Source organism: Cydia strobilella, chromosome 16, assembly GCF_947568885.1.
Source record: "Cydia strobilella chromosome 16, ilCydStro3.1, whole genome shotgun sequence".
NCBI lineage: Eukaryota > Metazoa > Arthropoda > Insecta > Lepidoptera > Tortricidae > Cydia > Cydia strobilella.
In genome coordinates, this window is record NC_086056.1 from 3,343,326 (window position 1) to 3,370,601 (window position 27,276).

Below are 27,276 nucleotides of genomic sequence, written 5' to 3' on the forward strand. Positions count from 1 at the left end.
AACTTAAAGGTAATTTCATAGTTTTCGAATTTCGATATTGTAAGGTAACGTTTTTAAAATAAATAAAAATCGACAAAATTCGATCAAAATTGACACTTGGCGCGCATGACCTTTCCCGTTCTTTCTTGCGAAATGTGACAGTGACAGCGGCAAACCGATGGAACGGCCTTATCGAAATAATCCAATCAGAATTAAACGAATCAGGAATAAATCGACTTTGTATGTACCTATACCTACCATTTTTAATGCTAATTTAAACTGTGTGGTGTTGTGATTTCCCAAATCAGAGGTTATCTTTCTTAGCTATAAAAGCTGATTAAATATTGTAAATATAAAAACTTTTTTCCAATGTGTCAAGTACATTCTATTAAAATAAAGCTTAATACTATTTTTGTCTAAATTATGGGTAAGAAAAAATCGTTTTTATTCTTGGGACTATTTTAGAAGTAATTATACGTACAAGTAAGAGCGTTTCCACATTGTCCGATCCGATATCGGATGTCAAACGGAAGTAAAATGTAAGATATATGTGTTTCTCTGTATTTATTTATGCATTTAATAAATCATTATTACTAAAAAATAATAAATAACGCAAAAAAGGCGGACTTAATGCCAATGAAACTATCCTGCAGCTGTTTGTGTCATAGGCGCCTTCCGGCATCCGATATCGGAAAGGCGCTTCCGATAAATTCAGCCATGTCGGAGCCCCCCGTCAGCTGTCGGACCGATAATGTTTGTTTGTGTGCGTAAGTGTAGGCATAATGCTTGTAGTAGTGTGCCAAGTGTGCGTGACCGCTAAAGACGGAGTCCGGGCGCGCCCCCGCAGCCTGACTACGCGGATGTAAGATTCTATATCCGATATCGGATCGGACAATGTGAAAACTCTCTAAGGTGGCTAGTGGGCTAGCCCTTTAACACTCAAATTTTTTTTTCTATTTTTTTCTGGTTTCAAGCACTTAAATGATTTCCTAAGGGTAATATAAACTACAGAAAAATATAAATAAAAATATTTTATATAATAAATAAAATAAATAAAAAAAAAAAAAAATTCATTTATTTCGGACAATTCGGAATCCATATACAATTACAATTACAATTATACAATTTAACATATCAAATATTAAAATTAAAATTAAAATTAGAATTAAAATTAAAATACAATTACACATCATTAAATTAAATTACATTCAATTATATTAAATTAAATTTATTAATGCGGCTAACGTGCATGGCGGACCAGTGCTTCAGAAGGCCACTGTCCCACCTGCTAGCCACGACGGCCAGGAGGCTGTGGCGGCTGTCACGCACCCTACCGAGCATCGCGGCGCAACGCTTGCGGAGCGTGGCGTGGAAACCGTCAACGCTCGCGTCCGCAAACATCCCGGACGCGCTGCAGTATCGCGGCAGCCGCAACAGCACCCTGAAAGCGTCGTTGTACTGGACCCGCAGAGCATTAAGCGATCGTTGTGTATATCTGGTCCATAGGCTGCAGGTATACAGCGATGTACAGTACGCTCTGAACAGAGTTATTTTTACTTGGGCTGTACAACGGTGAAACCTGCGCGCTATCATATTAGCTCTCATCGCTAATGCTCTGCGTTCCCTTTCTATGTCTGCGTCATCGCGCAGATCTTCTATATGTTCTTCTAGAAAACATAATTATGCTAAGAATACTTGACGTTGCCCGACTTTCACCATATGACCATTTGCCACCAATGTCCAGTATTCTTGACATTGCGCTTGGTTTAGAGATAATAAATAAATAACAGATTGTGACTGGCCAGAAGCCTATTACACAGTAAAAAGCTTACTTATCAATATAAAACTTACATTTTTAGCCTTGAAGCAAAGTTCGTTTTCGTCGGTTCTTTCCATCGCCGGTTTTCTTCATAATTTCATCGAATAGTCTAACAATAATAACTTCTAACACTGCTCTCACAGCCTACGTTTTATCACATATAACTGAGGTTAAATTAATTACTAATTCACTTAGTAAAAACACAAAATACAAGCAGAAATCCGCTTGAGAAAATAGAAAATATATTGACATTACGATTGTTTGTTGACATTGAGGGTGACGTAAGTGACGTAACGTTCCAAAATCGTTATGAAATATAAAGTCCAAAAGGTGTGATAGAAATAAAACGTTGCCATAATTGAATTTTAAGTTTTTATATGTTTTAATACAATATGTTAAAAATAAACATGAAATATTTCAAAACGGGCATCATATTGAAATAACAAGCTAAATAAGAAATCATCTAAAAATGGGAAATTGTCAGCACAATGGAGTTTGACAGATTTTAGAACATACCGTTTTCGTTGTCATGTGTGCGTGAAAATCGTCTTCGTTAGCATTATGGGATTTGGAGCTGTAATATGTTTGACATAAAGCTTAGTAATCAAGGCGGGATTATAGGCATGTGTTCGTGAGAAACTTTTGGTCGATAGTTTAACTTGTGTGAGTGAAAGACGTCTTCGTGAGCATTAATGGATTTGGAGCTTTAATATGTTTGACATAAAGTTTAGTAAGCAAGACAGGTATAACCTTTTGTCATCGCTTTTACATTTACACACAAATGCAATTCCAAGATCGCACCTGCAGAAATGCCTACGTAGGTTATTTTGGTAGCATTAATAGATTATGATTCTTAATATGTACTACAGATGACTTAACAAACAAAGTAGGATCTAAGACTATTCCCTTTTGGAGTGTGTCGCTGGTTTTATGGTTTAATAATTGCTTTCTCGGATTATGAAGAATATGGTCTTTAATATGATGGGCGTAAGACATAGTAAACAAACCGGGGATTAAATCCTTATCTTAGTAATTAAAATTGTAAGATTTATTACCATATTATTAGAATATGTCGCCATTATGTCGCCGTTATGTCGCCAGTATGTCGCCGTTATGTCGCCAGTATGTCGCCGTTATGTCGCCAGTAATTAGGGTATAAATAGCTGGAGCGGGCAGGGGGGATTCATTAATTTTCTATCCGTCAAACTAGCAGTGTCTCTGGCTTCGCGCGTGCATAACTTTCGTAAGTGAAATTACTCTGTCACTCTGTCCATTTGTATAGCCTAGCTTAGAGCTATCTAAGCGAAGTTAAACTTAGGACATTGGATCTGTGTTTGATTGTACAAAGATGGGCCTGTCTCTGTGGAATTAAGCCTGGACTATGATGGAGGATCTTTACTTACCTGTTTGATTTATTTTATTGTGAAGTGAGGTTTCCTACGCTGTGTTGTTCTTAGTGCCGTAAAGCTATGCACAGATAGTAAATATCGTGCATATCAGGAACTGGGAATGGTGTCTTGGTTTGATTTTACGGAAAGCAATTTTCGTAACGTTAAGCCTGGATAACAGTGGGGGAATTTCATTTCTCTGATTGGTTTATTTGTTCTGTGAAAAGTTTAGTTACATAAAAGTCAACTTAATTATTTTAGTGTTTTGCTATGTGGTGCTTTTACTATTTTATAAGCCAGATCATTGTTTGGACAGACTGTTTGTCCAGCCAAACATCCAGTTCCCTTGCGGTGTTAAGAAGTGGATGCTTGGAAGTCTTTGTTCCAAGATTTGAGGCTCTTGGCATCTCGGTTATATTTACCTAAGAGATGAACTACCTCCCAGGTATCAGGGTCCAGCTGTCCGATGAATGTGAGGGCATCACGTGCGTGCCATTCCGAGTAATCGGAGCTCATTGCAGTCGGCAGTACCTGATCCCCGGTCTTCTATTAAATATACTTATATATTTCGGTGCTCCGGTTCATACTAGTGCTGGCTGCAGGGGAGGATTCTGTCGTGACTGATGTCATACACTTACAGTCATAGTCTCGGCAGAGCTTCCAATGTAGGTAGTGCTGGTGTGTTCTAAGGGTGCTGATCCACTGATAGACACGGAATAGGGCGACTTATCCTATACCACCGGGCTTGCGAGCTTGTATAGGGGGGAGTCACACAACACTGGCCGATAAGTTACTATACCTCAGGGTCGCCTCCTGAACTGTACAGAGAGTTAGGGATACACTTGCGTACATGTCAAAGCACTAGGCCTATGGTAAGTACGGATTGTGCTTTGAGTGTACTAGCTAGGGCTCCAGGTAGGTGTAGGGTAGAATCCACACTATTTATCGAAATCTAATCTGGTTGGTATATATTTCTCTATTAAAGACTTTTAATATGGCTTCATTATCCTAAAATGCGTACGTGTAATAGGCAAGGGGTTTAATTGCCTAGATATTCCTATTTTATAATGTATCTGCGTAAAAAGGTATTGTTGTATATAAAATCTTATACTATTTGTTTTATTTTGCTAAAATTTCTAGTGTTCTGATGTAAAAACGAGGTACTGAATATTTCATTCTGGTTTCCAAGGTATATACAAAATAAATTCCTAAAATATCAAGCTGGGTTTAGGTATACATACCGTTCTGGAATAGAAGAATGGTTTGTTTTAGGGAACCCTTGGCAGGCAAGAGCAGTCCAATGGGAGGAGTCAAGAGTGGAATAATGCTCGACTTGATATTTCTGTCTCATAAAATATAGTAAATATCCTTAGTGCTTCGTTTGTGCGTCTAAAGACTAGAAATACAGTCTATTCTTTTAGTTTTGGGGATTGGGAAAAAGGGATCAGTATCCCTAGCTTTTGAACATAAAAAAATAAGTAATTTTGATTGATTGATGATACTTGGCGCTTCTTTCATCAAATCATCTAGGAATGCATAGGGTTGCGAAGCGTTGGTCATAGCCCGTCTGGCTACAATGTTAGGATAGGTGACCCGAATAATGTTTTGAAACGGGCTAAGAGTTTTCAGACCCGTATCGAGCATACGAAGCAGTACGTGTGGACTCACACATTGTTTAGAAGGTGATAGTATAATTATAACTTTCCTAAAAAGATAGGGTGTAAATGGGCTCATCCCAGGAGTACTGCTTTGTATGTTAACCCGAAGACTTAATAGGCGTAGCGGGACTTCACCAAAAACATTTTTAAACTCATTTTTCCAACAACATTTTTAACCTCATATTAACCATATATGCTGCAATTACCTAAATAACATCATATGTAGTAAACCTTCAACAGCATTTACATAACATGAATAGATTTAATAAAAATGTAAAATTATTTACGTCACTACGCTCGAGATTCCATTTTAGAATGCATCACTACGCTCAGCATTCAATTATGGAATCCTTCGCTTTGTTCAGGATTCTATGTTCGTCCTCGCCGTCAATACGTCATTTTGCTTCCTTGTGACACAGTATACTATTTCTGCTCTTGTAACTATTAAAATATTCCTTTAATTATTCCTTAGCATCATAATAAAATATATCTTTAATACCATAAATATTTATTCCTTAAAATTTAGGTAATAATAGTAATAGAATCAGAGTCCAAAATTTAGCTGATACTCATTAAAGAATCTAGGGTACCGCGGTACACTTCGAGGGGTCCTAACTATTATCTAGACGATCACATGGCCAAATTATATAAGTAAGTAAGTAAGTAAAGGGTTTATATAAGTATATATGTATTATTATAGAGGGTAGGTTAGAGTAATATGTATGGGGAGGGTTACAAGATTTATACTTTTTATATAAAAAGTTTTTATTGAGCAGCATGAAAAGAGTAGAAACAATTTCTTTTTGCTTGTTGTTTTTATTATTTTTTCGCAACTGTATTAAAAAACGTCGTTCGATACACGTGCGGAAATGTCATTCTTCACTCGTCCCGAGTCTTGCCACGAGCCGTAGGCGAGTACTCTCGGTACTCGTGGAGTAATGACATACTTTCCGCACTAGCATCGAAATGTTCTATTATGATATTACTTAGATCATAAATAGTTAAAGATAATTTTAAAATCATGCGGTTGGGAATAATGGGAATGATAAGTACCTTTAACTTTTTCGGGTAGTAAGTAAATGCTTACTAATTATTATCAACTCAGTGATGAAAAAATCAATTCAGTAATTGTTATGAATAAAAAATATATATTGGACACACAGATTGACAAAGTTCCATGGCAAGCCCAAGGGGGCTATATTGTAATAAATAAATACTTAAATACATAGAAAATACCCATGACTCAGGAACAATTGACGGCCTTATAATTGATTACTCTATTTTTAGACGACAGATAAATTTAATAGAAAAAAAAAACAATAGGTACCATTGCACCTAAAATCAAACTGTATTTTTTAAACTCTAACAAACGTACAAACCCATTTCTTACAGAAAACAGTAAAAATTACTCATCATCAACATTGAAATAATTCTCCGAATCCATCAGATAGGTAAAGCAGAGAGTCTTCTTAACAAAGGATTGTATTGTTTCCTGATCAAGATATTGGTTTATGATGGCTGCAGAGCGAAGGTCGTCAGCGGCGAGCGCGAGCGGGGCGAGTAGGTCATGCACGACGAGTGGCTCGCGCGTGTAGCACTGGAGCTCAAGGGGGTCGAGGTATAAGGGCGCGGGGGAGCGCAGGACGACCACTCGCGATTGAAGCGCGCGCGGCTCGAGCCTCGTGTGATGCTTGGCTTTCATTACGCGCGCGTAAACTGCTTCTATCAGCAAGCGCGCGTACTGCATCGAGTGAGTCACGCGTCCGCGCAAAGCCTTCACGCTCTCCTTCACCTATTGAATAAATACACATTATGTTAGTATCATATTGTTACCAAATGATTGAAAGTGACTGCACTCGAGATATTTTAGCCCTCAAACAAAAAGAGAGCGCCAATAATTCGAGACTATCTTTTATCGATATTTAGGTAAAAAGATTCGTCATTTATGAAATCGTAAGTTAAATATACGAATGATGATGATTTCAGGCTACAAATACCACATTGACACAAAATAAAAAATAGCGGCTTCGCTAAGCCCAAAGAGCGCGCACAATGTGCCTTGCCCAAAGATATCACAATATCTCGACGATCTATATTTTTTTTTAACTTTTTCGGCCATGTCGGGGCGTCGCATAACGCAGCGTCAAGCTGAGGTGACGAATACTCCATGATATATGCCTTGCTACCGCTTCCTGCAGCGCTTACTGAGTCGTCGCCCGCGCACGCCACGAGCGCCTGCTGCTCCAGCTCGACCACGAACTTGTCCGGCCCGCCACCCAGGCAGAACACCGATCCCGTCATGCCAGACCAATAAAATACTATTCAATACCTTCTGCGGCCATGTCGGGGCGTCGCGCAACGCAGCGTCGAGCTGCGGCGACGAATACCCCATGAGCGCGCACATATGCCTCGCCACCGCCTCCTGCAGAGCTGACTCTGGGTCGTCGCCCTCGTGCGCCAGGAACAGCTGCCGCTCTAGTTCGGCCATGAACTCGTCCGGCCCGCCACCCAGGCAGAACACCGTGCCCGTCATGCCTGTACAATAATAGTAGATTGTTAACCAAGGGATGACAAGCACCCGTTGCTGACGCCATCAGTTCGAGTCAGAAATGGGTGCTTTCACCAGAGTTAAACACTCTTCTTTTCATTTTGAATACAAGGAAAGTAAAATATAATTATGTGTGTTTTACAAAACTACTAACCTAACCTTAACCTTAAACTTGTAGAGTTGAACCATGAAAAGTCTGCAACGATTTTGATAGCACACGCAGTACAAGTGTTATTTTAAACGTCAGACTTCTATGCCATTATGACGTATAAATAACGCACTGCATGTGCTATCAAAATCGTTGCAGACTTATCTTGGTCTAACTCTAGTAATTTAACAATTAAAGAAAAAAAGGATGGTTATTTATGGAATTGGGAGTAAAATATTAGAATGGAATTATTATTACTGGACGTAGAAACACTAATCTTGGCGACGGTCCGTCGAGAGTAAGGTACCTATTACGAGCGGTCGGGCTGAAAAGGGGCGAAGCCAGAAGGATGGCTAAAGATAGGAAGGCGTGGCGCGAGCTTGTGAAGGCCCTCTGCACCTTAGGACATCAACAACAAAAGTCGTAGAAACATTAAAAATATACTTGGAAAATTAAACTCCCTAATCTCCCTATGGTCGAACCGTAACACTTTCAACCAGCTTCATAGATAAATGCCACTTTTAGAGCATGCAAAATTAAAAATACCTTGATCTTCTAGTGCTGCAGCGATTTCAAAAACGGAGAGTACTCCCAGTTCGTGACCTAACAGGTAAAACTTTTTGTTTTCGCCTTTTTTCTTCAGGATCATCTGGAAATAAAAATAAAAATAATTGCAAGCATCAGGATTAGGTACTGATTACAACACTGATCTACTTCTGCAAACTAAAACACACAGATCGCTTGACAATTCAGTGACCACAAAACATGGCCAATGACAGCGCCTTCAAACTAGGCCAGGCGTGGCTCACTCCGCGATTTCGTCGCGTCGCTACAAGTAAATTATAAGTACATGCAGAATGCGGCCTACATCAATTTTCGTGTCTACTATCTAGCAGTAGTAGTTGCCGGTTGCCGCGCACCGCTACGGAACGGACGCCTGCTCGCGCTTGTGCCACCTTGCGGTCATATCTGTGATAATAGACGTGTTTTGTTGGAGTGAACCTTCTGTACCTAGTACTATTGTTTATTTTGTGACTCCCCTAGTCCTAGTGTACTAGGTACAGAAAGTTTAATAAGACTACCTCTCCAATACCATCAATAACTCTGCTTTACTATAATATATTAATATAAACCCGTTAACCTGAACATGTTTCGCCTTTTCACTATCTGAAGGTTGTCTGAAAGAGATGTTTAGCGATCAGTCCGCCTGTTGTTACCTATATATTTGTAATGTTGTCACACGCGTCGGGACGAGTGTGGCAGCATGTACGATCTCCCTCGGTCCAGACGGGACCTCGGGTTATGTCTCGACAGCTCAGGGATGAGAGGGCAGAGGGGTGAGTAAAGAAACATTGATTTATATCTCTACAATCTACGGGCTTTTATGCCGGTTTATTTATAATAGGATCAAACGGGTATGCTAGAGCCTACGCTAATGCGCACGGGACGGGATCCCTTATTCGGGATGTTAATGACGGGCGCGAATCCCTAATCTATCCGCGACAACCATACGGGGTTGTGCTGACCCTCGGGACGGTCGGCAGGGCCAGGCTTACGGTGTACGGAACGGGATCGGGGTTGTACCGAAGGGATAGAGTGCTAACGCGTAACCACACACTGCGCTACTATTCCTTCGGGCGGAGTGACGGGATCTCGGGGCAAGGACAGTGTGCTGGGCGTCTACCACGCTCCCGGCACTACTGTCCCCAAGGGTAAGGTATAGAATCCTCTAGCAAGGTACCCGGGCTGACGCGTGAACCACACACCGCTCAACGTACCGAGGAAGAGGGGGAAGGAGTCTCTAGGGAGCTGACGCGTGAACCACACACCGCTCAGCTAGAGTGCAGTGCCCCTAGCAGCCGATCCGCGACTGCGAAGAACACTCGCGATCGCTGCGAGTGCGCGGCGTTATATACGGTTCGGCGCGCGGGGTGCGGGGCGCGGTCGGCGGAGGGGCGCGGTGCGCGGACAGGCGGCCGGTTCTGCGTGGCTGTGTTGCGGTGCCGCCTTGTATGTGTGCGTGCTGTGGCGCGTCATCACAGTCCCGTCCCGGCTGAGGAGATTTTTACCTGTAGGGGAAAAATCACCTGTAATCGTGTTTATTTATATTACTAAGTTACGTTTACTTAGCTTGGTTAAAATAAAAATAAAAATAATTAGACTGGGAAAAAAATGTGGTCTGTATTTTTTTTTTTTTTTTACCCACTGTATACGGGGTTGACACATGTCGCTAACGGCGACTAAAATATACTCGGGTGTCTAATAATACCTGTTTTTATGTTCACTGGTAGTGATAATTATAATCCTCTTCATACCTTACCATATTTCTGGTTGCGGTTGCTAGGTCCCCTTACCAGTCCACTGGTGGGAAGGTGCCATACTTATCGTCCTGTGCTAGCAGCCCGCGCACAGGTCGTCCGGGTCTGGTTCTGCCCTGGGGGCGGTTCCTGCGCTCCCGTCGGGCAGCTGGGCTGCCGTTATCCAGGTTTCGCTGGTGACGGCTGGTCTGGTGTCGTGAGTGACGGTGGGTTTGTCGTTCCCGCTTTAGCCTCGCTACTGGGTACGTGGAGTTCCGACTGTACTACGCCCACGCCGGGCCATAGCACTATGTCGGCATTATTCTATTTCTGAAATTTCGGATAATTTTATAGTAGGTAGTTAGGTTTCGCGCTTGTAGGTATGTTTTGTTTCTAGTTATTTCACTTTTATTTAATTTCTTGTTATGTTATATTTATATCGTTTATCTTTTTCGTAATAGTCCGTTTGTACCCTTTTGGAGACATTTTCGAGGTTGGGTTCACTTAATCTGTGATATTCTGGGTTTTAATTTTGAGTTTCTTAAATTTTGGTTAGACCTTATGCGGACTGTGTACGGTTCATTTCCATGCGCTCGACATAGTTTGTTTACGAGTTGCCGTGTTCTCCGCTCCCTGCAAGAAGCATTGAATGACCAGAGAGTTATTGTCGTTATTTTTTTCGCGGTTACGGTAATTTTAGTATTGTATCTCGTTGTTGGATTTTACTCTTCTGTAGGTAGTTACTCCTCTTTGGTTATAATATCTCTCGGTTGCCGGCTCTTGTGTGCGGTGCGACTTATAATGAACCCTATTCCTATTAATGATTATGTCGGCTTTCGTTTGCGTTCTTGTATGCTATTTTGCATGGTACCTATACCTAACTGCCGGTTGTTGTGTTTTATTCAGTTGGCGTAAAGGTTTCATATTCTTCATATTATGCGTTCTTACAACTTTACGTTTGTAGTTTTTTTTTCTTGTAGTAGGTATATAACTGGAGATTTCTGTTCTAGAATGATGTATGATCGGTCTTATGTACTTAGGAGCCAACTTAGCGGAATAGCTTTTCTCGGCGTTGGATAATGTGAAATTTTGTTTTAAGACTGGGTCGCTTATTTTAGGGTTCCACGGGCGTTTGTTTTTGTCGTAATAACTTCTTTGTATTGTTGATGTTTTTCCTTGGTTTTTCCGTACTATGTCGTATATTTCATGTCGTTTTTTAATTTCTTTAACCTGGGGTTCCGGGAATGAGTTCTGATTGTTCGGGTTCCGTAGCACTCTGCTATATCGTAGGAATGCGGGAGTATATTTTGTTGACGGTTGGACGGGCGTATTTAGGGCAAAATTAAATTCGGTTCGGTATTTATCCCATGTTGTATTCTTATTTTCGATGTATGTGGCTATGTTTTGCTGTTGTTTGGGGTTCCGCGGGTAATATTTCTGTTTAACTGGTTCTGAGTGGTTCCGTTTTGTATCCTGTAATTTGTTGTTGTGATTTGTTCTGGATTTTTCTGGAGTATGCCTTGGTAACTTAATAGCTTGTCGTTCCGGCGGTTTTGCCTCATTATCGGTGTCGGTTACGTCGTGTTGCGGCCATCTTAGGGTCATTCCGAGCCGTCGTAGTACGTCCATGCCGATTATTATTTCGGTTGCTGTAGGTAACACTCGTACCCAGTGCTTTATTTTGACGTTTTTTACTTGTAACTCCACCAGGATACTCTTTTTGGCTGCCGTTCTGTGTCCGTTTGCTAACACGATCGGTATTCTAATATCTTTTTCTAATATTGCTTCGCCCTTGCACTCGTTGTATGTTTGTTGATTGATGTACGTGTTCGTGGAGCCGGTGTCGATTAATCCGCGGTATTTCTGTCCCATTATTTGTATTTTTGTGTACGAACGGTTGTCTTCCCTTGGGCTGTCAGACACGCCTAGGGCTTCGGTTTTCCCCCATTTCTTGCAGCAGTCTTTGCTAAGTACACCTAGCTTTCCGCACTTGCTGCAGAATACTTGCCGTCTGCCTCTGCATGCCTCCGCATCGTGTCCTGGCTTTCCACAAGACCAGCAACACGTCTTCGAGTCGTAATTGGGGTTTATTTTGCGGTGATCTTCGGAGTCCTGTTTCCTTGATTGGCACGGATCATGTGGCCTACTTGGGCCTGCGGTGTACGTCGTTTGCGGGTTACTTTCTGGAGTTGCTGTTTCCCAGCATGTTTTCGTGATTGTTTTCGCACTGTTGTCGGACATGTTTCTTGACTTACTTTGTTTCGGTGTCTGGAAAGCGGCTTCTTCTTTTAGGGTCTCGACTAACCCTTTTCGGATTTCTTCTACGGTTCTGGTTCGGCTCTGTCGGTAACTGCCTCTATCAGCTCCGAGTTTTTTAAGCGGTATACCCAAGCTGTTGCTTTGTAGCGGACTTGTGGTATCTGTCACGTTAACTTACCTGTGTTAACTATCGTGTGTCGGGACTGTATTTCGGGCGGGTGGGATACGCTATATTATGTTTTTATACGGATTTATCTTTTAATAAAAATAAAAACAATTTTAAGATGAAATAACCTGTGTCCTCTCGAGCGATTGAGCTCTTACGCGAGTTTTTGAGTTGGGCGCCAGATGTAATGTTGTCACACGCGTCGGGACGAGTGTGGCAGCATGTACGATCTCCCTCGGTCCAGACGGGACCTCGGGTTATGTCTCGACAGCTCAGGGATGAGAGGGCAGAGGGGTGAGTAAAGAAACATTGATTTATATCTCTACAATCTACGGGCTTTTATGCCGGTTTATTTATAATAGGATCAAACGGGTATGCTAGAGCCTACGCTAATGCGCACGGGACGGGATCCCTTATTCGGGATGTTAATGACGGGCGCGAATCCCTAATCTATCCGCGACAACCATACGGGGTTGTGCTGACCCTCGGGACGGTCGGCAGGGCCAGGCTTACGGTGTACGGAACGGGATCGGGGTTGTACCGAAGGGATAGAGTGCTAACGCGTAACCACACACTGCGCTACTATTCCTTCGGGCGGAGTGACGGGATCTCGGGGCAAGGACAGTGTGCTGGGCGTCTACCACGCTCCCGGCACTACTGTCCCCAAGGGTAAGGTATAGAATCCTCTAGCAAGGTACCCGGGCTGACGCGTGAACCACACACCGCTCAACGTACCGAGGAAGAGGGGGAAGGAGTCTCTAGGGAGCTGACGCGTGAACCACACACCGCTCAGCTAGAGTGCAGTGCCCCTAGCAGCCGATCCGCGACTGCGAAGAACACTCGCGATCGCTGCGAGTGCGCGGCGTTATATACGGTTCGGCGCGCGGGGTGCGGGGCGCGGTCGGCGGAGGGGCGCGGTGCGCGGACAGGCGGCCGGTTCTGCGTGGCTGTGTTGCGGTGCCGCCTTGTATGTGTGCGTGCTGTGGCGCGTCATCACATATTTATACCTGTTCATACTTATGTACCATTTCTTTATGTAGTGTGCATACATACGTATACATTACGTACGTACGTACGTACGAATACATTACGATGCAAGTGCGAAACATAGGAAATTCGCAACGAGTAACCGAAGGGAACGTTTTAAATCGACACGAGTTGCGAATTACCTATTCGCACAAGTATCGTATGGCCGTTTAAATTTTCGACATATTTACTACTTATCGCACTAGTGCGGTGAAGTAGCACCATATGTAAATACTGTAAGCATTTTATTATTATTATTACTATAATGCTAAAAATTATAAACAAAAAGTCACATAGTTTTCCGTTGACATACCGTAGTATATCTCTTGGTCATGTCTGACAGCGACTCGTCGGGCTGGTCCAAACCGGGCTGCAACACGACAGCTGCCAGCTTCAGTCGCTCGCACAGCGCGTTGTACCGCTGATACAGGCCTTGTAGTCCTGGGACTATGTACAGACATGCATCGGACGCGTCGAACTCGTCGTCTCTCTAACAATGGAGATCACCAATATTATAAACTAGAATCCTACTTAGCAGTAGAACACAATATAAAAATAGCAAATCATATACAAAATAAAATGATAAAATATCAATATGGGAGAGAACAATAAATGTTGTCCAAAATGCAAAAATTTCAATATTATTGCCCGAGCGAGCGCGTCTGCATTTCAGCTTAGTTATTTGTGCAACAAGAGAGGAAAGAGTGTTTATTTTGAGTCCCGAGAAAGCGAAAGATTCTATAATTGAATCACAAGCGAAGCGAGTGATTCTAAGTTAGAATCTTGAGCGTAGCGAGGGACTCAAAAACAGGAGATGTAAAATAACTTTGCTCTCGTGTTGCACATATAATTTTTCACCTCAGTAGTGAGAACACATTAAAGGTTAAAATGTATTTCGAATTACATAGAATAATACAGAAAATAAATAAATAAATAAAAAAACCAATTTGTAATAGAAGTATGAAGTAGCAGTTCATGGCCTTCACTAAATTAAAAAGCTACATTGTTTCACTCCCTGGAGTGAGGAAAGTCGCAGTTTCCTCACTCCAGGGAGTGACGAAAGTAGACTTGTTCGAGCTGCTGAGGTGAAAAAATGCTTTTTTCGGCTGTCTGTCCGGCTGTTGCCTTCTCGTCGCATTTCTCAACCGAATCTCGTGAAATTTTGTGAGGTCGTCAAATTATGTTTTGTTTTTGTTGATTCAGTGTTTAAAATTTTCAAAAATGGCAGAGCCACCGGGTTCTTGAGGTGTACAGCTCACAGATTTTATTCCGAGTATTTCAATTATACAAACCATGTCACAGCCTTGTGTGAGTGTGGGCATCACCACAACGTTAATTGTAGCAGTGAGCTCATCAGTATCCACGAAGGGAATAAAAGCAGTAAGGCCTTCGGCCGATGCATTTGACTCTTTTAACGTTTCCTCCATTCCTCGTATTCTTGAAAAAAGATCAATATAAAGGTAAGAAAAGATACAAATTATTTTAACATCATATAAATTAGCAGTGTGTGTTGCCAGTGATGACATACGGATCTGAGACGTGGGCGCTAACAATGGGCCTCATAAGAAGGCTCAAGGTCACGCAAAGGGCAATGGAGAGAGCTATGCTCGGGGTTTCTCTGCGTGATAGAGTCAGAAATGATGATATCCGCTGTAGAACTAGGGTCACCGACATAGCTCGCAGAATTGCAAACCTTAAGGGGCAGTGGGCGGGGCACATTGCTCGCAGAACTGATGGCCGGTGGGGCCGGAAGGTTCTGGAGTGGCGTCCGCGTACCGGAAGACGAACTGCCGGTAGGCCTCCAACAAGATGGAGCGACGACCTGGTGAAGGTCGCGGGAATTCGGTGGTAACGAGCGGCACAGGATCGGTCGGAGTGGCGAGCCTTGGGGGAGGCCTATGTCCAGCAGTGGACGTCTATCGGCTGACATGATGATGGTGATGATGATAAATTAATGCAAAAATTAAGTAGGATGGGTATAATATCCTACTTTTCTACACTGAGTAGTGCAACTTCGTCTTCAGGGATGTAAATATTTCGCTTGTCTCTCAGATAAACCCAAAGTTTTTGAGCTTGGTCCTTGGTCACGCCAAAATCTTGTAAAGTTTTGCTATCAGCATTTCCTGTTAAGTTGACATCTGTAATAGATTTTATAAAGTTTGATTCCATCTAAGTACAAAAATTGACCACTGTTATAATATATTTATGTTTAACCAGATCAAAGAAATGGATGTCTGTGAACCGTTTTACATTATGATTAGACATTATTTTGATTATATTTGATTCACGTACTTACAAATGATTTTTTCTATTTGTTGTGTTAGAGATTGTTCGCAAACAGTCGGATACTGAGCAAAAATGACGGGCTGCTTAGTCTGCAGTCCCCGCCCTGTTGCATTAACAATGTCACCGTAACTTGCTAGTAAACTACCTTCAACCTGTAATTGACGAATTAGTAAAAAACAATTAAATCAATCAATATTTGGGGACAATCTTGTACACAGATCAACCTATTCCCAAACTAAGCAAAGCTTGGATACTAGACGAGGATATACATATTTATATAAACAAATACATACTTAAATACATAGACACAACATAAATGACTCAGGAACAAAAAATATTCGTGATGATCACCGGGATTCGAACCCGGGACCTTCTGCTTCGTAGGCAGGGTCACTATACAGAGTAGGCTAGGAGGGTGTTAAATTATAGTGTATTTGCCTAAAATAAGTCAAAATATTTCACAGATTTTTTATAATGCATGTTTTTTTTATGAAGTATAAATTCAAATCTTTTAAGCCCGAGAATTTTGAGTCCTTGCAAGTGAGAAGAGAAAAGCGGGATGTAATTTTCTTGTACAAAATATTAAATAATTTAATTGATTCAGAAGAACTTCTCAGCAAGGTGTCATTTAGATGTCCTACGTATCGTACACGGTCCACCGCTTTACTATCAGTTCCATTCACTCGCAAAAAATATGTAAACAACAAATTTTTAGCAAGAGCATGCAATATATACAATAAGAAATATTCACACATTGATTTGTTCCAGCATAGGTGTAATAGATTTGTTTCTGTCATCAAACAAAATAAAAAAATATAATAAATGGCAAATTTCGTTAACTCGTAGCTAGTAATAAAATTGTAATCTTGTGTTGTATTGTTATGATTGTTATTGTAATTGTACCTATTTGATTTCAAATTCTAAATTGAAAATTGTGCTTGTTATTTTCCAAATTCTAAATTATGCTTGTTATTATTACTCAATGTTATTGTTAAATTCAATTTTAAATTCAAAATACCTAATAATTGTACTTTTTTTTCGGAGCAAAGGAATTTTGTATTAACTATAAGTGGAAACTCTTTTGGCCTATGTTCTTAATATATCTTTTACCTTATTGTATTATTATGTGCTGTATGTTTCCCAAATAAATAAATAAATAAATTTGTCTATTGTTTAACTAAGGCGGTTGGTAAGATGTTAATCATGGTCTGTGGCATAGTATGAATTTTCTCAAATGACTTTTACGCCTCACACCCTAATCTGTTAAACAAAAAAAAAATATTATAAAAAACAAAAAACCCGACTGCACCAACTTGACCGCCACCAACGAAAATACCTACCTAAGTAACATTCTGCTAAATAGTGAACTTAACAACCAACAACCAAAATTACTATAATAACCCTCTGTTGGTCCCCGCCTGCGATACTTACCATCAACATTTATAAATTATATTTAGTTAGTATTTAGAATAAGTTTTTATTTATTTAACTATCGATTACGAACACATTTCATAGTGCATTTTATATTGTTTAAACGGTATTCCATAGCTTGGTTTTAGCATTTGATTAAACAATAATCTTGTGGGGCTTGTTTTCCTCTTTTTAGTGTGCAGTCGGGTTTTTCGTTTTTTATAATTATATTTTATTTATTTATAACTTTTTAGCTGTTTTTATTTAACGAAAATTTTGTAGATTATTATGTAAGTACCATTTGAAAGTTCTATGACGACGACCAGATACAAGGTGGTTCCTGGCAGTTTATACCTGACGATCCTAACAAGAACGAGTGGGCATTTGACCTAGGATCGCGAGTGGTCCCCATACAACCAACTATCAGTGATAATTACTTCATTACCGCCAATCTGGACTATTGGCACTGAAGTCATTCTTGCTGAAAGTCTCGCAAACGTTTAAGTTCAGTTAAAGAACATTCGTCGTGGGGTCGTCGGTGGGTCGTCGTGATGAAGAATTAACATGTTCCTGTAGGAATTTCGGGGTAAAATGTATCCTATGATACTCCCGTGATCAAGGCGAATCTAATACATCAAATTTTTTCAAAGTGAAAGTAAAGAAAATATTATCTCTGTATCCCGTAGGACTTTCGGGATAAAATGTATCCTATGACACTCCCGTGATCAAGACGAATCTAACGATACCTCATACATCAAAATCCATCAAGCCGTTTAGGCTACAGGAGGCCACAAAGAAACAGACATACATACATACATACATACTTACATACACTCGAAAAACATTACCCTCCTCCTTTGGCAGTCGGTTGAAAAGCCTTTGTTTCTTTTGTTCAGCGGGTACCAATGCTACCGCTACTGACTGAACGAGAACAAACTCGTTTAAAAAGAAATTTTACCGTCCCATTTATATGGTTCAAATTTATGTAGCAGCTCTGTCTGAGGCCAAACACAGGCAACCGTTTGTCCTTCCTTACCCAAACTCGTTATCTCAGAATGTTACATTTTGAACCTTAATACTATCACGATAGTTGCTTTTTAACGACATGGTTGCTTTGGCACGCGCTCGGCACGCGACTAAGGCGCCTCTCCGTAAAAGAAACAAAGGCTTTTGTTTAACGGATTAGGGTCTAAGGCCTAAAAATCATTTGAGAAAATTCATACTATACAGATTAAAAAAAAAACTCAAATATATTTTTAATATACCTTTGTGTCTATCGATACGGAAAGCATCATTGCCGGGAACCCGTCTGCTGCTCTTGAAACACAAACTTTCTCTCCTAGAGAGTTATTGATGCCAATTACTACAAAGTACCTGCAAAGTTACAAAACAATGTGACGTCAGGGTGTCTATATTTATCATTTCATGTTTTAAACCTTTACTGTTGTAACGGTTCACATGTTATTGTGTACAACAATTTACTGGACTAGAATTAAATTAATTATTAATTAATTTGCTACAATAAAATAGTAAGGGGTGATAGACGAATAAGGGGGGGGGAGGCGAGTAAGTTCGGATTTATCGACCTTACTCGCCCGTGTGTCATCCCAAGTAGGTGACTATATATATATATATATATAGGCACATGACGCATTATATTATAGTCATACGTAAACTGCTTGTAGCGACATTACCTATCTCAGGGACAAATAAAAAGTTTTGTCAAGCTTTTAGCACGCCACTGACTGTTTACGTAAATTGTGAAATTGCTCTTACTTGATAGATGTCATTTTCCTTGTCTGCACGTCCAAATTCTCCAGCAGAGTTTTGTAGATTTCTCGCGTCTGATCATTCACTTGTTCAGCGATAACTACAAAGACTCCTTCAACTGGACCCAGACTAAAACTTTGCTTGAGCAGATTTGATGCGCAATCGGTGTGAGTGAGATTTTCTGAGGATGTTTTTACATTTACGCCCCATTTCTGCCACTCCCTGTGAATATAAAATGCAGTTACATAATCTCAATTATTCGACGACCTGTCTGGCCTATTAGTGGCTAGTGACCCTGCCTATGAAGCCGATGGTCCCGGGTCCTAATCCTAGAGGCGTGTTCAGATATTTGTGAGCACCATTGCCGCTCCGACATATCTGATGGCGACTGTACTGTGGGACTTAGTCAATTTGTGTAATGTCCTATAATATTTATCTTTTATTTTATGTTGCCGATTAAAAACGTCTTTTTTGATTACGAATAGGTCAACTTAAATGTACTTTTTCATTTTATTTATTACTTACTTAACCTGTCGGGCAAGACGCTCAGTGTCATTGAGTTGAAGGTGCAAGTTCCGCACACCGCCGCGTCTCACTAAATACGCGGCGAGTCGTGCTACAAGCGACGACTCACCCACCATAAGCTGGGAGCGTGTTCCGGAGCACACGATACTGCCAATCCAAAATGAGAAATATGATGAGGTAGGTCCGGATCCGGACCGAGGTGTCCGACAATTCATTTTTTATAGAAAGCATCGTGATAACACGTGATAGAAAACGAAGTGTTGGACGTCTCGGGTACTATTAGTTATTCTGTGGTCTCGTTCCGGACCCGGATAGTTCTAGCAAAAGTCATTCTTAAAGTTTGTCCCGTATTGACACACCACAAAAAAATTGTTTAATGAAGGTGAACTTTTTTATATCACGAATATCACGTTTTTGTACTATTATGAAAATAGCTATAATACCATAAAATCCAGATTTTAAGAGTTGTTTTACCCCTGGACAACTAACAGTAACTATAGGAACAGTGACAATAAAAAGTTGATATACGCAAAAAAGAAAAAAGACTAAGCATTTTGATATTTATAATGAAAAGCCAAGTCAGTAATTTTTGTAGGCAGTTATTTACGAGTATTACCCGGTCTCTACACGAGATGTCGCATCGTGCACGCGCAACAGCACCCGGCCGAGATGCGCGCCGCGGGCGAGCGTGCGGAAAGCACGCGTGGCGTCTTGCGGGGCGTACGTCACCCGCGATAGCGGCCGCACCCAACCTGCGCTGATGCCTTCTGCTACTAGCCGTTGCAGCCTCTGTATTTAAGTTAACGTATGACGTCTTAGCCACGAAACACTTAACACATGCAACGAACGTGAACCGCCACTTGTTTTAACATACGGCGGTCAGTATCAGCGTCGACCGTGCTTACTCGGAGCGGGTATCTCGTGGCCTTCGTATGAGGGTACATTATTGTATAAATCTATATATACCGGACATTAAGCTATAAGGTGCGTCCAGATCAAGCCAATTGGCTCGTGAGTTTGTGTGTGCGAGCTTCGTTTGCGATGCTTAGGTAATAGGCGCGCAATTATGAACCACAATGCGTCCGCACTCGCTGTGCATTTGAGCAACTTTAAATCAAATTTTAAAATTAAGGAAAAGTTATTAATAGGCAGTCTAATCGGCAGCTGTCCCACCTGCCGCCCCCCCCCCCCCCCCGCCACCGAAAACGCCATTGAAAAGTACTATGTATGTGACGTTTTCAATCAAAAGGTACCACATTTTCGCTTAACATAAGGACGAATATTGCTTGTATCTTTATACGTAATCCTGTCAGAGCGTCCTTATGTGGTACCTTTTGCTTGAAAACGACACATATGAATATGTAAATAATGTACATCCATAACAGAAATGTATTAGAATTAGAATACTTATAACAATATAAAACGTACCTGGAAGGTTTCTATGTCATTACGAACAAACAGGGAAGAAAAATCCAGGCAAACGTAACATCTATCATAAGTCAACGCCTGCATTTTGAACCGGTAGTTTTCATTCCTCTTCACTTGATGAATGTCCAACGTGAATCCTAAGGTCCCACAGCACTGTATGTAGGCCTGTAAGTAAACATTCTTATTAGGAAATGCTGTGTATGCTAAAAAACTATTTTTATTTTGGCACTCCTTCAAATAGTTCAAGTCTCCCGGATTTATAGGTTTTTTACTCTGCAGTTACTGACGAAATTTATTTAATAGAGCATATTTTAGAAAACTTACATCCTTGTATTGCCCTGTACTGCATATAACAATATCGCAGCCAAGTCCGTTGGTCGCAGGCAATACGCGGTTCAGGAATGTATCGTCCCGGCAGCAAATGATGTCATCAGCTGAAATTTTGTACAAAAGTTTGGTCGTCCATTTACAATTAAAACTGTCTTTTTTTTAAGTGTCTCCATTCCCCACCTCGATAATAATGTAATTTATAATACATTCCGTTGTTTCGAACCATTTACAGCGTTCGTGGTCAACGGGTGACCCACGAACGCTGTAAAGGGTTCGAAACGTCGGGATGTATTATATTATAAATTCCCGTTTCCATCGTTTTATTTCATGAGTGTAACTATCGCGGTAACTGAAGACAATATAATGTAGTTCTTCTACAGAATACCTACATTCATTTTAAAATAAACGGTTTGTAATATGAATACAATACGATAATAGTAAAAATATTCTTGTCGAATTGGGGAATGTAGGCATGTGCTGGCTGAGTATTCATTCTACAGGACTTTGGGAACAATCTTTTAAAAATTACGGATTTATTTCGATACTAACATTTCTTTTTTGAAGTTGAGAAAATGTGACCTAAAAGTAAATTAATTGTTACTATCGTGATTTCAGGGACTATTTAAGGAAGCGAGAGGGTGTGCTTCGGTTAGGTATCTGGTACCCCCATGTACCAAATGAAGTGGGGTGTTATCTCGTTTCCTCGGATTACTACTATAAAAACAATCTAATTGATTATTTGTGAAAGGTCTATCGTACACGGGCCTTACCATTCAATTTAGGGAACATTTTCATTAAGAAGTTCTTCTTGAAGACGTCGCCGACCACGACGAAGACCCGACACTCGGAATGCAGCGCAAGCGCGATTATGGCTTGTCCTGTTGCGCCCGCGCCGCCGCTCACCAACATTTTCATACCTCGGCTTAGACACATTTTTATGGCCTGGGGAAACATATATTACGAGTATATTTATTGACTTTGTCAATCTAATAAGTGGGGAAAACGGCATATAAAATTTTGCCTTGGGAAGACCGTCATAGTCATATGGCAATAGCTCTCGTATTCGTATACGTACTTCGCTCAGACACAGTCAGAAATAAAGAGCTTCATTCCTTCTGCTCTATCGACCTTATTTAAGTGGAGTCTGTGTACAAACGCAAGAGAAAATTGTTTCTGATTGTGTTGACTGGATTGGCAAAGTAACATTAGTATTTTAAATAATTGTACTGCGGTCCCCTGTCTGTCACTATCGAGACATCGGTCGGAGGCATTTTTACTCACAAGGCAGTAGAATGCGTGTGCATAAGCGAAGGGCACTGTGGCAGCGTCTTCAAGGCTCCAGTGTGCTGGAACCGGCCACAAGAGCTGGGGCATCGCATGCGCATATTCGCGCGCAGCGCCGCGCGTCAAGCCCATCACACGCGTCCCGCTACAACAATGATGACACGTAGAATTTTCCTTTTACTACGTATTTCAGTTAATTCAATTCGATTCAGTAATAATTTATTTCAAATAACAAAGTATTCACATTATATGGTCAGTATAACATAATATAGCTCATTATCTATCTTATAAAATTATCTAAAGTGTTTTAATGACACTTTAATGTTTCCAATGTCTACCTGCAATCGTGTACTTTTTTATGGAGCTCCCTATTGAACAATAATTAGTTTCCATAAAAAAGTACACGATTGCAGGTAGACATTGGAAACATTAGTTTATTGCGCAAAACTTAGTGCACTATAATGAATTTGTATTTCATTGAATATCAAAAAGTTGATGGTCTGCAAACTACCCAATCAAGTACACACCATAAGCTTGTAATCAAATTATTAGTCATGTTTAAAAAATTAATACCAAATAATATATGCATACATATTACTTACTCTTCAGTACTTCCGCTGAAATCCATTCCATAAACACCATCACTAGATTCATGTTGATCAACAAACGGTTCTTTAACTTTGAGTACATCGGAAGCATTCAGACCAGCGAAGTGTACCTGTACAAGCAAATAAATAAAGATTGCTTAGTTTAACCTAATTAAACTAAATTAAAAAAGGGAACCGCCTTCAAAAAACCAACCCACTGAAAAGCACAAAATAATTTTTATATACCCCACTCGCTATCCTTGTCCAGTCGCTATCCCGTCGTAAAGCAAATTTCTGCCAAAAAGTAATTAATACCTTATAATAAGTAAATTAATAACCATCCGGGTAATGACTTAGTTTTCGAAGGCGGTGCCAAACCAACATAAAAGACATGTTTAGTTCTTGCACTACTAACTACTTCTCGTATTTCTTTTTCTATTTGGCAGCAAAGAAAGTTTTTGTTGGTTTGGCACCGCCTTCAAAAACGCCTCGCCTTCACATCGTTTATGTGTAAATGTACTCGTAGTTAGGTATAGGTATTATGTTTCGTCCAAGATTAACTAAGATTTAGTTTACCTAGACACTCCCACTTCCAGTCCCACTCCCATTACCAGTTCCAGGCTCCAGGACTCTGACTGACTCCGACTACCACTATTTCATCTTATCAGAAAATTTCATCTAAATCGGTTTCAGCAAATCAAAGACGATAGGTATATCGATAGCAGCGCCACCTACCGGGTAGTTTTTCAAACCATCCATGTATATAATATTGTCTTCGGTTACCGCGATAGTTACTCATGAAATAAAACTATGAAAACGGATTATATCGCGTATATTGAATTTATAATACATCCCGACGTTTCGAACTCTTTACAGCGTTCGTCACCCGTTGACCACGAACGCTGTAAAGAGTTCGAAACGTCGGGATGTATTATAAATTCAATATACGCGATATAATCCGTTTTCATAGTTTTATTTCATCCATGTATACTTTAACCTTCTCCAGAATGTGACAAACACTTTTCTCAAAACCGCATCAAAATCGGTTCAGCCAAACGCGAAATAATCGCGAACAAACATACATACACACGAACATACGGGTCAAGCTGAGAACCTCCTTTTTTTAAGGCGGTTAAAAAAAGTTGATCGATCCATCTGCGACATAGGCATAGGCACACGACGACGAGTCGGTTAACCAAAACAGTAGATGCCTATGTTTCCCCAAACCTGAGTTCCACTAGGTACAGTCAGGGTCAGCTCTCCCAAGTGCTCATCAAGACGTGTCGGAAGACCAAAACAGCGTGTGCCTATGTTGCACCAAACCTGCATTCCACTAGGTACAGCCAGGGTTCAGCATCAGCTCCATCTTGGGTACTGCTCTCCCAACTGCTCATCAGTACGTGTCGGAAGACCAAAACAGCGTGTGCCTATGTTGCACCAAACCTGCGTTCCACTAGGTACAGTTCAGCATCAGCTCCATCTTGGGTACTGCTCTCCCAATTGCTCATCAGTACGTCTCGGAAGACCAAAACAGCATGTACCTATGTTGCACCAAACCTGCGTTCCACTAGGTACAGCCAGGGTTCAGCATCAGCTCCATCTTGGGTACTGCTCTCCTAATTGCTCATCAAGACGTGTCGGAAGACCAAAACAGCGTGTGCTTATGTTGCACCAAACCTGCGTTCCACTAGGTACAGTCAGGGTTCATCATCAGCTCCATCTTGGGTACTGTTCTCCCAATTGCTCATCAGTACGTGTCGGAAGACCAAAACAGCGTGTGCCTATGTTTCACCAAACCTGCGTTCCACTAGGTACAGCCAGGGTTCATCATCAGCTCCATCTTGGGTACTGCTCTTCCAATTGCTCATCAGTACGTGTCGGAAGACCAAAACAGCGTGACCCTATGTTGCACCAAACCTGCGTTCCACTAGGTACAGCCAGGGTTCAGCATCAGCTCCATCTTGGGTACTGCTCTCCTAATTGCTCATCAAGACGTGTCGGAAGACCAAAACAGCGTGTGCCTATGTTGCACCAAACTTGAGTTCCACTAAGTACAGCCAGGGTTCAGCATCAGCTCCATCTTGGGTACTGCTCTCCTAATTGCTCATCAAGACGTGTCGGAAGACCAAAACAGCGTGTGCCTATGTTGCACTAAACCTGCGTTCCACTAGGTACAGCCAGGGTTCAGCATCAGCTCAGCTCTATGTATACTAAACCCTTCTCCAGAATGTAACAAACACTTTTCTGAAAACCGCATCAAAATCGGTTCAGCCAAACGCGAGATAATCGCGAACAAACATACATACATACATACATACATACGGGTCAAACTGAGTACCTTCTTTTTTTTTTGAAGGCGGTTAATAATACAAAACCCATTAGCGCGCATTGTACCTACTTGTGGGTACACCTGGGTTACGGCGTTTAATTCGATTTTCTACAGCTGTAAGCCCTTACTTAAGCCCTTACTTAACTGTATTAGAAAAATGGTGGGGTCCCAACAGTGGGTGTGGTGTGGGATGGGTAAAACGAAGGATTGAACATATCAGTCATTAAGTGAATGATCAATTTTAATGTATTTAATAATGGGTATCTTGCGTACCTATAATATATATACTTAACACAACTGTTAGGATATTGTAGGTACCTTAACCGGGATGCCAGGACTTTCTACAGCAGGGGCCTCAACCCAGTGTAAGGATTCCAAGTCTCCAGCTACACTGCTCCTCAATACTTTTCCATTTCCGGATCTTTCACCGTTTTCAACCTGGATAAAGCAAAAAATTTAATCAATGTCAATAATAAAAAAATATTTATATTTGAATTTAAATTATCGTGAGACATATTAACTTAACTAACTTAGCGGATATCTATATTTGTGACATTTTCAACCATAAGGTACCACATTGTCGCTTGTCAATAAGGTTGATTTCAAATTGAAGCTATATGGAAATAGCGCCTTATTGACAACAAACAATAAGTACCCTTTTGATTGAGAATGGCACATTTGTAAAAAGATATACCTATATATAAAAAACTTACATTTACAATGTCTTTAACTTGATATTTCGGGTCAAACTTTGTTGTATCGAAAACTAAAGAATCTTCGTCAGATTTTACAATATTACGGAAATTAATGCCTTTAAATGTGACTCCACCACATCTGAAACAAGAAGGTACCCCTTATTTAAGGAACAAACACATGAACAACGATTGGAGTATACACACAGTACTGGCCAATAATATATCACCTTTGTGTGTTTTTGTATGAACTTGTATGGACTGAACAATACAGGTTAGTTTGTAGATTGCATATTTTATTAGTCATTTTATACAAATGACTAATAGCCGTATGTCTCAGGCTAGGTTTGAAAGCCTGCGAGCCACACGCTTGCTCCCGCTGCGCTTAAGCCATGTTGACGCTTATGGGTACCACGGACTCCACTGCTAGTCCAGCGCCGGCCGATTTTATAGACACACGGTTCTAAACGACCTAATCCGCAGAGCACTCGGTACCGCCTCCATACCAGCAACTCTGGAGCCAGTTGGTCTATCTGCGGCGGATGGCAAAAGGCCCGACGGCTGCTCGCTCGTAACTTGGCTGGCGTGGGATGTAACATGCGTTGACACGCTGGCCCCATCTCACGTCCGGCGCTCTGCCAGGAAGCCAGGGTCGGAAGCAGGCTCAAATTGCCAAGTGTCGCAAATATGCATTTTTAAAAACTAATTATGTATTTGCAGTACTTGCGATTGAAACTTTCGGTCCTTGGTCGTCAGACACCAGAAAACTAGTAAAAGAAATTTCTACCAAACTAGTAATAGGTGTCTGGCGACCTACGAGCTGGCGCATTTTTTGCGCAGAAGCTCAGCCTCACTGTGCAGAGGGGGAACGCGGCCAGTGTCCCGGGCACAATGCCTCAGGCTAATTTAGGTTTAGATTTTGTTTAATCTCTTTTTTGTGATACCAAAGATAGATATAACTCCGTAATAGATGAATACAATCTAAGGAAAAAACGTGCCTCGAAAATCACGAAAATTTGATTCTCGATCAGATGGCGCCACTAGTTTTGGCCTACTCTCGTATAGAGGGCGTTATATTATAAATAACATAAATATTATAAACAAACGAAACAGTCATGTTTCGTTTGTTATTTATAATTTTAACGCATACCAGTGAAATAACATGGGTCAAAATCATATAAAAATAATTATTGCAAATAAAAAAATCATTCATCCATATTTAAATACATTTTAACGTATTTTTATAAATCTTCATTTTTAGTTTTAAAGTATGTCGATAGATGGCAGTGAATTTACAGTGGTTACAAAATTTACTATGACAGTACCGCTCTATCTTATTATATCCTC

The 27,276-nt window shown here is 40.8% G+C and overlaps 1 protein-coding gene across 1 annotated transcript in view; it reads right to left on the reverse strand.

Moving 5' to 3' along the window:
- Window positions 1–6,249: 6,249 nt before the first annotated feature.
- LOC134748507 (fatty acid synthase-like) overlaps window positions 6,250–27,276 on the reverse strand; it is a 72,383-nt gene continuing 51,356 nt past the window's right edge. Inside the window, exons 21-37 of the mRNA XM_063683301.1 lie at window positions 25,951–26,071; window positions 25,556–25,675; window positions 22,924–23,039; window positions 22,319–22,466; window positions 21,808–21,979; window positions 21,032–21,141; window positions 20,708–20,872; window positions 19,896–20,068; window positions 18,761–18,976; window positions 18,250–18,358; window positions 15,585–15,726; window positions 15,279–15,426; window positions 14,581–14,725; window positions 13,602–13,778; window positions 8,087–8,189; window positions 7,174–7,379; window positions 6,250–6,636 (exon numbers count right to left, since the gene is read on the reverse strand). Of these exons, the coding sequence (XP_063539371.1) occupies window positions 6,250–6,636; window positions 7,174–7,379; window positions 8,087–8,189; window positions 13,602–13,778; window positions 14,581–14,725; window positions 15,279–15,426; window positions 15,585–15,726; window positions 18,250–18,358; window positions 18,761–18,976; window positions 19,896–20,068; window positions 20,708–20,872; window positions 21,032–21,141; window positions 21,808–21,979; window positions 22,319–22,466; window positions 22,924–23,039; window positions 25,556–25,675; window positions 25,951–26,071 (2,758 nt within the window). The remainder of the gene's footprint in view (window positions 6,637–7,173; window positions 7,380–8,086; window positions 8,190–13,601; window positions 13,779–14,580; window positions 14,726–15,278; window positions 15,427–15,584; window positions 15,727–18,249; window positions 18,359–18,760; window positions 18,977–19,895; window positions 20,069–20,707; window positions 20,873–21,031; window positions 21,142–21,807; window positions 21,980–22,318; window positions 22,467–22,923; window positions 23,040–25,555; window positions 25,676–25,950; window positions 26,072–27,276) is intronic.